Source organism: Glycine soja, chromosome 2, assembly GCF_004193775.1.
Source record: "Glycine soja cultivar W05 chromosome 2, ASM419377v2, whole genome shotgun sequence".
In the NCBI taxonomy this organism is placed as follows: Eukaryota; Viridiplantae; Streptophyta; class Magnoliopsida; order Fabales; family Fabaceae; genus Glycine; species Glycine soja.
In genome coordinates, this window is record NC_041003.1 from 48,888,296 (window position 1) to 48,900,319 (window position 12,024).

The following is a 12,024-nucleotide window of genomic DNA, read 5'->3' on the forward strand; positions in this document are numbered from 1 at the left end:
TTTTTATTTTTTGAAAATTGTTTTCATTTTCAAAAGAAAGAATTCTGAAAACATGTTTGGTTTAACTTCTTGTTTTTTGTTTTCATGAAATAAAAATACTGAAAATGTATGATATATTAACTTCTTGTCTTTTTGTATTTTTAGATTTGTTTAAAATTACATTCATTGTTACCGTAATTTTATTTTATCCGAAATGAGGTTTCTGTTATCATTTTCTGATTATTTTCTGTTTTTATTTTCACTGAAAATATTTTCAGAAATTCAACCAAACACATTTTTATCACCATTTTTCGTTTTCAGTAAAAATGAAAATAAAAAATAATCAAATCAAACATTTCCTTACTGTTTTATGCATGTTATACACACAGGATACAAAGGAGTTTCATTGTTTAACCGTAGTTCTTTAACCCCCTTCGGTCATTATAAAAACAGATTCCTCACAAGCTTCTTTAACAACTGGATTCCATTTAAAATTTTATCAAATGGTTCAAATGCTACCAAATTTTCCTAACCTAGGCACAGTAACAATTTACCCTTGAAACTAGGTTTGGTGTTTGGATAATTTCCTTTTATTTATGTCTTTTTAAATAAAAAAGAAGAAATAGATACCTCATTGTTTTTATTGGAATCAAACCCCAACAAATAGTTTGAGCATTGGATCGAATACGACATCACAGTATTTCATATGATTTTGAAAATTTGAACGGACATGTGCCCACCTTCACTCTCATGGAGCCACATTGGCCTTCCATGTGTAGGAAGTTACTGCAGCTACCTTTTTGGAAGCTCTATCTAGTAAGCTAGCTATACAGGATAAGATTAACTTTATGTGGAGGCTAGCTTTCAGAATGTACAACCACTTGTAACTCATGCTTTTTTCTAGTACTTCTTACTTCAGAATAGTTAAAATGCTCACGGTGGAAAGTGTGATGCAAAAAGACTTGTTTAAGTTGTTACTAACCTATCAGAAAACCTGGTGGAACACTCTTGTCAGAGTAATGTTACATTGCAGCCCACATAATAGAATTGAAGATAAACAAATAATAATAAAAAAAAGAGCCACTACTAGATGCTTGGCTCTAAAATGTACTTACATTGTTTGTTGATTTACATTAATCATTAATTTAATGTCTTACATTAAAAAAGAGTAACAAGAATGTCCTAGAAAATGGGGTAAAAATCTGAAATTGAAACACGGAGTTGAGATAATGCATTTGAATGATATCTGGTCGCTTGTTTATTGTTTGGCATTTACTGCATATGCAAGCTGCAGACAACGCGGGGCTCACCAATAAAAGTCTGAGTCAGTTCATGTGCTGATCATTAAGTTATAAACAGGTTGAGAAAAATCCTCATTCCTCCCTCTCTACTAAGACCAACTGTGAATATTCCTCACCAACTGCATGCATTTATTTTTCCTTTTTTTTTTTTCTTTTCTAAAACTAATTGCTGATATTGTTGCAATAAGTTTTGCGCCAGGGATTTTTTTTCTTCATTTACCTACACATCCTAAAGATGGCGTTTAAACTTCCTTTTCCTTGTTTGAACCTTTGTGGTGCCATCATGCCTGCCTAGTTCATTTATATTCACAGAATTTTCTTTAATGAAACATGATTAATTCAATGTTTGGTTATCATCATACAATGTTATCATCAACGTGGGATATGTCTATAGAGGTGGATTAGTGTGTGCCTTATAATGTGACAAACCAAGGTTTAAGTATTTATGTTTAGTATCTGATTGCATTTCGAAGTTAAATGAAAAATACAAGTGATAAGAAAAAAGTTAAATGTTAGTTAATATTCATGATTAACATGTTAAACATTTATTATATGTATTCTTTTATGTTCTATCTATGTCCTCGTGACGTACTACTACTTGGAGGGAAATAATGGAAACATGTTATTAGGTATCCCTAGAGGCCTACCATGTGAGAGCTTCATTTGTTTGCACCCTAAGGAGATCTTAAGAAGTCCAAAGGAGGAATAGAGATAACGGAAAGAAGATCCGTCAAAAATTGTGAACAGAAACAAAACTCGGGTAGGATTAAATTAGGATAGTATTGAATTATAATAGCTCTCTCATAAATGAATGATATATGCCAAGCAAGGCCCCTATGTAACAATTTGATTCAATTTCGTACAAGAAATGGTGGTACGGACCCATTAGTCCATTACCTATTACCCTCAAGAACAAAAAAGGAAAAATTATGAAGGATTGGAAAAAATTGTGTGGCATTAAATAAAAAGGGTGGTGTAGTGTGTGAATGTGACAAGAACAGAGGGATCCGAGTGGGTCTGAGCACATGGAGTCCCATATGCCCAACACAACCAAATCTCTCATACAATCCCAATGACCCAATCCGCCGATTGGTTTCCTTCTTGGAAACACCACCACCTCCCCTCTCTCTCTCTCTCTCTCTCTCTCAGGGCCACACCACACCACTCACTCACTAACTACGGACACCCTCACCTCACCTCACTAAAGCTGCAAACCCAATCACTACCAAATTAACAAACATATCAATCCTCTTTTCACACTCTTACACTACTTTCATATCATCAAAATTACAAATGTTAAATATTTACTGTAGTACTATCATTTATCAAGCTATTTTTTTTTCTTTAGCCAAATGATAATATTTATCTCACGGATATTTATTCAGAAATTTAAAATAAAAATATTTTTATTAGAAGACAAAAATTATGATGTTTATAATTTTTTTATAATCAATATCCTACAAATATCAGTTAACAATATCCTTTTTTACTACCCTGGTATATAAACATATATCTGACTCTAACCCAGTCTTCTTCTGTATAACCATTATCATATAGCAATTACCATAAAGATTTATCACCCTGTCCATTTACCTAGCTATGATTTTTGTCTACAGAATTTATCTTATGGTAATATTGTCTATAATTGATTCTTATTTCTTAATTATATGACTTAATTACAATTACTTAAAACCTATAACAAATTGCATTCTTTTCATCATCTCTCTCTGTTTTTTTGGTGAAAATAGATATAATTTACTTTCTTGCAAATATCTCAAGCTTTCATCACCGTTCACGTTTTTCGTCCTTTTTAATTTTTTTTTTTATCTTTTACTCACTATCAATGATTTTTGTTTTTGCTGTACATAGTGACTCGATTTTTATTTTTGTGTGTTCTGTCAAATTGATTATCTGTGTAACATTTTTAATGAAAAAAAAACCCATCATTCAAGGCAGTTGATACCTTTCATTTCAGATTATTGAATTTTTTTACGGGCATTTATTATTATAGATACGACATAATCAATCATTTAATAAACATACTGTAGTCATGTTTCTTCTGTTTTCTCTTTAATTAAGGGAGTGACATATTTTATACGATAATGCCACTTAAATGCGAACTTAACTTCTTTATCCACAAAACCAACTTGTCCTAAATAAGCTAAGCAAGAAGAATTTGATTTCCTTAAAATCCCAAGTTGTTAATTTAATAGGGGTTGGGATTGGGATTGATATGATTCTAGCATTTTACATGATTAATTTGGCCTAAAAGGGTTAGAAGGGGGGTGTTTGTGGGGCTCAAGGTGGGGTCACTGGAAAGTAAACACGTGGCAGTCATGCGAAGGGTGATGATGCAGATCATATGGCATATGAATGAAAGAGAAGAGAGTGGAGAGGCACATGGGTGGGTGTTAGGTTCAAGGAATTCATGTGAGCACATGTGCTTTCTCCCCTTTGTTTTGTGTCCTGTGGGACCTTTTTTATGCTCTCACATCTCCCCTCCACAGCTCACAAATCACCCCTCCTCACTCCTTAACCACTTTGCATTTTCAGTCACACTTGTAAACTTTTTACTTTCACCTTTACCTCACCTCCTATCTCTTTCTCTCTCCAAACTCCTCTTTTGAATCTTACTAGTTAAGAATCCTTCAAATCTAATGTCCATATATATTTTATAGATTATTAGCAAGATGCATGTGTTTAGCATGTTATAATTGACCATAGATATCCTATTAGTGCTACTAAGATGATACTTTAATTTCCCGTGTTCTTGTAACACCCTCTAAAATCTATGGGTATAGCAATTGTTTGATTTTTTAAAAGAATAATTTAGTTTAACATTTTTTATTAATAATTATTAGACTAATATCATATTTTTATTTCAACCTCCTAGGAAGGAAACAATGAGCAATGAAAAAGTAATATAATTCTTTAATGTTATTATAAAAAAAATTATACTATAACCTAATTTAAAATATTTTAACATATTTTTAAGATAATTATTATAAAGACAAAATTTAGATACAAATCTATAGGTGTTATTTGTGTTGCTTTCTAATCAAAATTAGAGTTTCACTTCTATAATTCTTGTAACAAAAAGGATTATGCATTATTGGATAAAATTTAGATGCATGTTGTTTGAAGTTCTATTTCGATAATACACACTAATATTTAATGAAATTCTTTGTTATGCATATTATACGGATGAAACTCTATTATGATTAGAAAACAATAGGGGAACAATACTTTTGATACTGCATTTAAAGTTTGTTTATTATAAAGGATAAAATTATTAGAAATTTTATTGTAAAAGTGAAAAACATATATAATTATTATTTGTGGTAATATAAAATGTGGAAAATAAGTTTTAAAAATAAACAAAGTATCTAACATGATGATAACTTTTTTGGAGAACTAAGAGGTTAAATAATTAATATATCGAGAAAATAAGATTGATTTAAGAAATTATTGATATTTTATTAGAAGTAGTGTTAAAATTTGACTGTGTTTAGTGGTAGGATAGCATTAAGAAAACGAGAATTTAGAAGGGAGAGGGTAAAAAAATTGATGAGGGAGTGGTGTTGGTGTGTGTGGAGCGTGAAGGCCACCTCATTGCTCCAATCCAAAACTCGGGAGCTTCTTCTTCTTTGTGTTGTGAGGCCAAAACCAGTGGGACCAGCTTCGTTGGCATTGACATTTCTAGAGCTCAACAATAATTTAACATCTTCCTCTCCTTCCCTCGCACCTCATTCATATAACTCCCTCACACATTAACCTCCCTTCTCTCTCACACACATCACATTACTATTACTACTACTACATCATCATCATCATCATCCATGGAACAAGAAGATAACACTATCATACCCACATTCCTCAGAAAACCTGCAGCAGACCAGAACAACAACAACAACAACAACAACAACTCTCCCACCACCCCTTCTCACAAGTCTTTGCATGTTTTCCGCCGCAGCAGGAGGCGGTGGAGGAAGGAAGTGGCAGTGAAAGAAGATGAAGATGTTGATGAGGGTGATGACAGAGAAGAGATAGAGAGGAAGATTCATGCATTGCAGAGGATTGTGCCTGGCGGTGAGTCTTTAGGCGTGGACAAGCTCTTTGATGAAACTGCTGGATATATTCTTGCTTTGCAGTACCAAGTCAAAGCCTTGAGGGCTCTCACTGGATTCTTTGACAAGCTGGAGAAGGAGAAGACAAAGTTTGGAGGTTGATGATGAATGAATGAAAATGAATAATCCATGGTGATGATGATGATGGATTATGGAAGCAAGCAGCCTAGGTTAGGTTCTTTTGGTTTTTCCCACAGACCCCATTAGTTAGAATTTTTATTTTTTTATTTTCTTCTTTTAATTTTTATGTTTTCCTTTGTTGTACTTTTGGAAGTTGGGATCAAGGAAAATGTTTATCCCATGATCGGTGTTCTTAGATTTTTATTTTTTAATTTTTTTTTTTGAAGTTCTCATCAGTTAGTTCTTTCTTTCTTTCTCACTGTTTTCTTTTTTTCACGACTTTATCTATATATCTTGAAAGTTGATATATTATTCTTACGCCGCAGATTAGTGTTACAGAACCAGTTATTGATTTTGGGTAACCGTTGTAGGAATCTTATTAACCTGTTTCATGATCTGGAGTGGAGTAAAGTTAGAGTGGATGCAAGTGTATGACACATTATGGTGTGGCTACTTCGATGTACGTCGGCTGTGATAGGTTTTCTTTTTTTGTTCATCTTGGTCCAGTGGGCCACCCCTATTGGGTCTTGAAATCTGGATGGGATCAGACGTTTTTTTAAAGTAACATGGCACATACACATGTTGTCATTGATCACTTTCTCTTTTATTTTTTGTTGTGAAAACTTTGCTTTGTGTGGATTTTGGAATAGGGTTGCTTGACTTTTTTGGCAGTTAGCCATTACTACCACAGTAACTTAGACTGAGAATGCGGTATACAGGAAAAAAAAGACCCCCACTTGAAGGGTTGTAAATTTCACATGGCTTCTTTCTCATCGGAGGATAACATGATCTTCCATAATTTAAGGCAAAAAGGCACACATTGGCGATGATAGTGTTAGCCGAATCATTGTACAGCCATTAATTTGTTGGAGATGCATCACTCTTAACCTTCTTGATTCTTACCTTGTGCATGTACTATTTCAAATATGGAGCATAGCTTACAAATAACAACGAGTCACCAACTTTAATATGTTTGCTTGCATTTTGAGAGAGAGAAAAAAAAGTAGTGGAAAAAGAAGCTCTCTTTCTTTCAAAGTTAACAATCTCTGCTTCTGAAAAAAGAAAAATGTTTTCAATCAGTAAATTGATACAACAAAAAAAGTTGTTTCCTTTAATTTTAGAACATATTGTACATAGTATCATATATAATGTCAAATTTTTTATGTTCAAATAATGAAATTTTATTAAAAATGAAAAAAATGCAAGTAAAAAGTTGAGGGCATAATAATAAATACTATGAGATAAAACCAAGGCTGCTCTGAGCAATGTAGCAACTACTACAGCACAGGCACTCCCACTACAGTCACTGTTTTGGAGATCCAACAGAACACCACACTCTGGCAATCAAATTCCAGCATGCTTTTGCGGAAACTCTTATGCATTCTCCAATTGCCAACTTCCTGGAACAGTCACAGTCACAATCACAATCACAATCACAATGACAGCCACAGCCATCACAAAATTTTGGAGACCGAATCATGAAAAAGCTTATCATGTAGGCAGAAATTAACTTGGACGTATGACATTGTGCACAACAACAATATGTATCCATCACAACACATAAAGCATGCATCAACGTTGACAACATGCATGAGTTATCTAACTTCTATGTGACTGACTGTTACCCATCTGCATAACCACCAAATTTATCTATATAATAACCACCACCAGCATTGTAATGCCACCTCTACTGATGAAACAAAACTCTAAAGCTTTGTTCATGTACTATTCAAAGGAATTGGCAGGCAGGGGAGAGATTTTCCCCCATCTCTTCTTATATGAGTGTTAGTGTCACTTCATCCACATTATCAATGTAATGTTCTATGATTAATACACTGTTATGCAATTTTGTTTTTAAAAATTAAGTTTTAATCCAAAATATAATAAACTTAAGCATTAATTATTTATGCTTTAAATACAAACAGTATTTACATACGGGAATCAATACATTTCTTTTTTAAAACCTTTTTTCTTTAATCTAAATTTATCAGGTAAAAAATAAAAATTAAAAGAGAAACATTAATTTTTTTAAGTAATTAAGTTATTATCATTTTAACAAAAAATGATGGAGAATGAGATTAAAAAACAAGACAAATAATTTTTGTTTGCTAAAGAGGACTGAAGCCCCCAATTTTTTTCTTAATCTTACGTGATAGGACGCAATAAATATAAAACCATTTGCTTGGACTCAATATGTTGGATAACTTGGGGTTGAGACCTCTCTTGGGCTGGGGATGAAATAGTCGCAGAGGTAGAGAACTAAGTCCAATTTTATTTACTACTATTTTATATTAGATTTGGTTTTCTTATATGGGCATAAATGCCTTTTAAGTTCAATTTTTTTTGTCATCACTTTTTAAATTAAAAAAAAAATACAAGTTAAAATCTAAAAAAATATTATAATGATATGTAGAGTTAAGTTTGCATATATTGCAAGGTTGACAATTGTCATTTTGTTTTGTATATATGTTTATATCACGATGTTTTTGAAAATGTGAGATGTTAATATATGAAGTAAATAATAATCTAATTTATTAATAATATTCTCTCTCTAAATATAATTATATTATTTTCTTTTAAATGAGCTTTACCTTGTGAGTATGTATGTATGTTTGTTTATTTTTTTTGTTTGACTGTTTTAATGAGCTTAACATTGTATTCTTTAAAGATATTATATTATGTAGAAATCAAATTGAGGTCATTCTCTACTATCTCAATGTACACCCATTATTAGGTTGTTTTTAGTTTTATTTCTTGATGGATATATGACATGACATATATAAATAAATGGTGTAACATTCTCCCATCACGGAGAACATAACTTCAAATGTGAACCGTTGGTTGACTATGATCTCACTTTCAGAGCACTGCCTTTTATGAAGGAAAAAGGTGAAAACGAAAATGATAAAGTTAAAGATATTTTTGACGCATACACACCACTCAAAACCCTAGTCACACCCATTCCATAAAAACAAAGCTTTTTCTTCCTTTGCCACTTTCCCGGAAAATCCTCCTCATTTTTTCTGGAAAATTTATCTTCCGTTTTCTCGCTGACACCACCGCACACTCTTCACGCCTTCTCTCACTCTGTACTGTCCTTACCTTAGTCTTGCTCTTTGCTTTTGCTTCATAAGAATGTACCCCAACAATTATTTATTCATTTTTTTTATTTTTTAATTGTTTACTTCATTGTATAGTTTGATTCACGATTCGTTATTCTGTTACTTGGAGCTTATAATTAAATTCATTTTCATTTTACGCGGTGCAGTTTCGATTTAGATTTCGATTTCTGGCTTAATTAACCGTTTTCGGTGTTTGCGTTTTTTTCGTTGTTTGGCAGAATCTATTATGGCGGATGAAGGTGTTGCCAACGGCGGCGTCGATGATCAGTACGGCGAAGAATCGGCGACTAAGATCGCGGCGTTGCAACGCGAGCGCGACGAATTGGTGAGCGAAAACGCGGCGAGGAAGGAGGAGATCAAGAAGCTGACGGCGGAGCTCGACGGATTGAGGAGCGACGGTGCAGATAGGAGCGAGAAGATTGAAGAGCTGCAGAGAGAAGTAGCGCAGTCGCGTGATGCTGCCAAAGCGACGGAGGTTATCGCCGCGAGGGCGGCGGACCTGGAGACGGAGGTGGCGAGGCTTCACCACGATATGGTAGCGGAGATGACTGCGGCAGAGGAGGCGAGGGCGGATGCCGCTGAATTGAGGAAGGTTTTGGGAGAGACAGAGTCTAGGGTTGAGTCTCTGGAAAGGGAATTGGCAGGGTTGAAGAAGGTGAAGGCTGAGAGTGAGGTTAGGGTTAGGGATTTGGAGAGGAAGATTGGAGTTCTGGAGACTAAGGAAATTGAGGAAAGAAACAAGAGAATTAGGTTTGAGGAGGAGACTAGGGATAAGATTGATGAAAAGGAGAGGGAAATTAAGGGTTACAGACAGAAGGTTGAGGGATTGGAGAAGGTTGCTGCTGAGAAAAAAACAGAATTAGATGAGTTGGTTAAACAGAAATTGAGGTTGGAGGAATCACTTAGAGAATCTGAGGAGAAAGTGACTGGTTTGGAGTCCAGTATTCTTCAATTGCGTGAGGAAGCAAAGGAAGCCGAGAGGGTGATCATATCGCTGAATGAAAAGGCGGTGGAGACGGTTGAGACAATCGACAGAGGTTTGAATGGTGTACATGGTGAAGGGAAGAAGGGATTGAAGTTGCAGTGGCCAGTGGTGGCAGCAGGGTCTACAGGAGCTGTTGTTGCAGCTGCTGCTGTAATCTACGTGTGCTATGGGAAACGGAGGTGATTTTCTGTGTCGGAGACTGATCAAGAACAAAGGAACAAGGGGAATTCCAATGGAAGGAGGAAGGTGTAGAGGTTAGACATACCAGGTCTTTAGTAGTCATAGATTTGCTGCTGCAGTTTTGTTTGTCACAAAACAATGCTGCTTCTCTGGCTTTTGTTTTTGAAGCCTGTGAATTTTTTGCTCATCGAAGTTGGCATACTACTTGTTTGGTTGTTAGTTGCTTGTTATGAGGATCAAACCACTGTGTGTTGGATTTAATAAATAGGTTGCATAATTGAGATTACAAGTTTCTTTGTGTTTAGTTTAGCCCTTATTAGCTTGGAGGATAACAATGGCACTGCTGAACCCTTAGTTTAAGGTGGCACTTGGTAGTTGGTATCACCTTTGACAAGTTGTTCAGTTTCTGAAGTTGACTTCTGCAATTATTAGTCTTTTTCATGTTGATTTTCTCAGAATGTCTTTGAATGTAGAACCACAGAACCAATTATATGATGTTTCAGGACTAGCTGATGTCACTGATTTTTTCTTTTGTTATTGTTATAAACTTTTTGTCTTGCTTGGTGCCATTTTGGTTCTATTTAATGGGTTTGGAGAAACTGTTGCAATGTGCTCTGTGAGAGATGCTTTATCCAGTCCTGCTCTTCTTTTTTTCCTTCTTCTAACCTTATATCCATCGCATTTGTGGTTATTGTCTTCCGAAGAATTCTTATTTGGTTGAAAGTTTTTTTCAGTTGTAGTTGTAGGTGCCCTAGGTGGTGGGTTTGGTGTATGAAAGCGTGGCTTGCATTGCATCCTTGGTTTCCACTTTTTAATGGTTTCTGTTAAGTTGCCATACTATTAACCTTTTGCTTTAACTTAAAGAGACACAAGAGTTTATTTCGTGAATTTGAAGATCAATGCCAAACTTGTGTGGACTGCTATGCTAACGTTAGATAGATACTATTATTTAGCAGTTGCGGACAAAATCTGATAGATACTATGCTATTGTTTAACTGCTAGGAGGCGAAATTCTGTGAGCTCTTGCGTTTTTGTTGGGATTTATCTTTCGTTTCTGCAGTGTAGCGCATAATTTTTGGTTTTCCAACTTCAATTTTTATTAAGATCGACTCCACTTAATGCGTTCATGTTGTTTATGCGCGAAGAAAGTCTGTTTATATAAATCCCCTTAATCTGATGCTCCAATTTTGTATTTATCTATCTCTTAAGTTGATTCTGATGTATAAAAATCTCACATAAAACTATTTCTAGCGTGACAATCGACGATTATGCAATGTTGGAAGAACCCGGCGCGAGTTGCAACCCTTTATGATTCCCTGCTCTAGAAATTTGAACACCATATTCAACAAAATGATTTATTGGTTAGAAAAACGGTTCCTAATTGAAAAAGCTTACGTTTTACCTTGTTTAAAATTAAATGTGAAGACTCAACCAAGTAATATTTAGCTTAAATTTTTTTTTGGGTACTACATAATAACTTGCTTAAATATAAAATGAAATTAATTTTTTTTAAGGCGAACTAAAGTCAATTTCCCAAAATAATAAAAAAGAAAAATTAGCCACTATAAGTTGCATGATATTCATTCAGGTGGAAATAGCAGCCTTTAATTTTTGGGCCCCACACCAGGCAAGAACAGATCTTATCAATAAGAGAACCTTTCAGTTGCACTTCGTTTAGATGGCTGACACTGCGTTGATGCATTCCGCACACCAAAAACTTATAGTGTTTAAGCTTACAATATCATCATCACTACTTTAATAAATTTCTTTTAATATTAGACTATTTTAATAAAATTTCATTTTTTAATAATATATCATTATTTTAATTATTGCACTATTTATTTTAATTTTTAATGAAATATTTGATCTTTTTGAACAAAAAATGATAAAATTTCAAAGTATACTATAACATAATCTAACCTATAATTGAAAAAAAATCTCATAAACATGCCCTTTTACGTTATTTTTTCTTCCATTTATAACTTAATTTAACAACTAATTTTAATAATATTAGTAATTTCAATATAATAGCATAACAATCAGTTAAAAGTTTCTAGCTATAAAAATTATTTTTTCAACATCTAACTAATTAACTATTTGACCAAATTTAATGGACAAGGTTTTTTTAATCATATTATTTGTACTAAATATTTGTTAATTTTGTCAATGACTAATCTCCGACAGAGAATCTAATTGATCACTTTTAGAGG

General features: G+C 33.8%; 2 protein-coding genes across 4 annotated transcripts; both read left to right on the top strand.

The window, feature by feature from the left end:
- Positions 1-4,851: 4,851 nt before the first annotated feature.
- LOC114401895 (transcription factor PAR2-like) lies at positions 4,852-5,832 on the top strand. The gene has a single exon (XM_028364476.1). It carries the CDS (start codon positions 5,120-5,122, stop codon positions 5,507-5,509), a length of 390 nt encoding a protein of 129 aa, XP_028220277.1. The 5' UTR covers positions 4,852-5,119; the 3' UTR covers positions 5,510-5,832.
- Positions 5,833-8,340: 2,508 nt separating this feature from the next.
- Positions 8,341-10,392, top strand: LOC114401919 (peroxisomal and mitochondrial division factor 2-like). 3 transcript variants are annotated; one of them, XM_028364494.1, is made up of 2 exons: positions 8,341-8,416; positions 8,868-10,392. In XM_028364494.1, exons 1-2 carry the CDS (start codon positions 8,404-8,406, stop codon positions 9,815-9,817), a joined length of 963 nt encoding a protein of 320 aa, XP_028220295.1. In that variant the 5' UTR covers positions 8,341-8,403; the 3' UTR covers positions 9,818-10,392. The 3 variants fall into 3 exon arrangements, with proteins under 3 accessions (XP_028220295.1, XP_028220298.1, XP_028220303.1); XM_028364497.1 differs by having other exon boundaries at positions 8,399-8,616; XM_028364502.1 differs by lacking the exon at positions 8,341-8,416 and adding an exon at positions 8,647-8,664.
- Positions 10,393-12,024: the final 1,632 nt, after the last annotated feature.

Bases quoted from the DNA above. Each gene is read 5' to 3' on its own strand.
- LOC114401895 (XM_028364476.1), top strand. From the start codon at position 5,120: ATGGAACAAGAAGATAACACTATCATACCCACATTCCTCAGAAAACCT.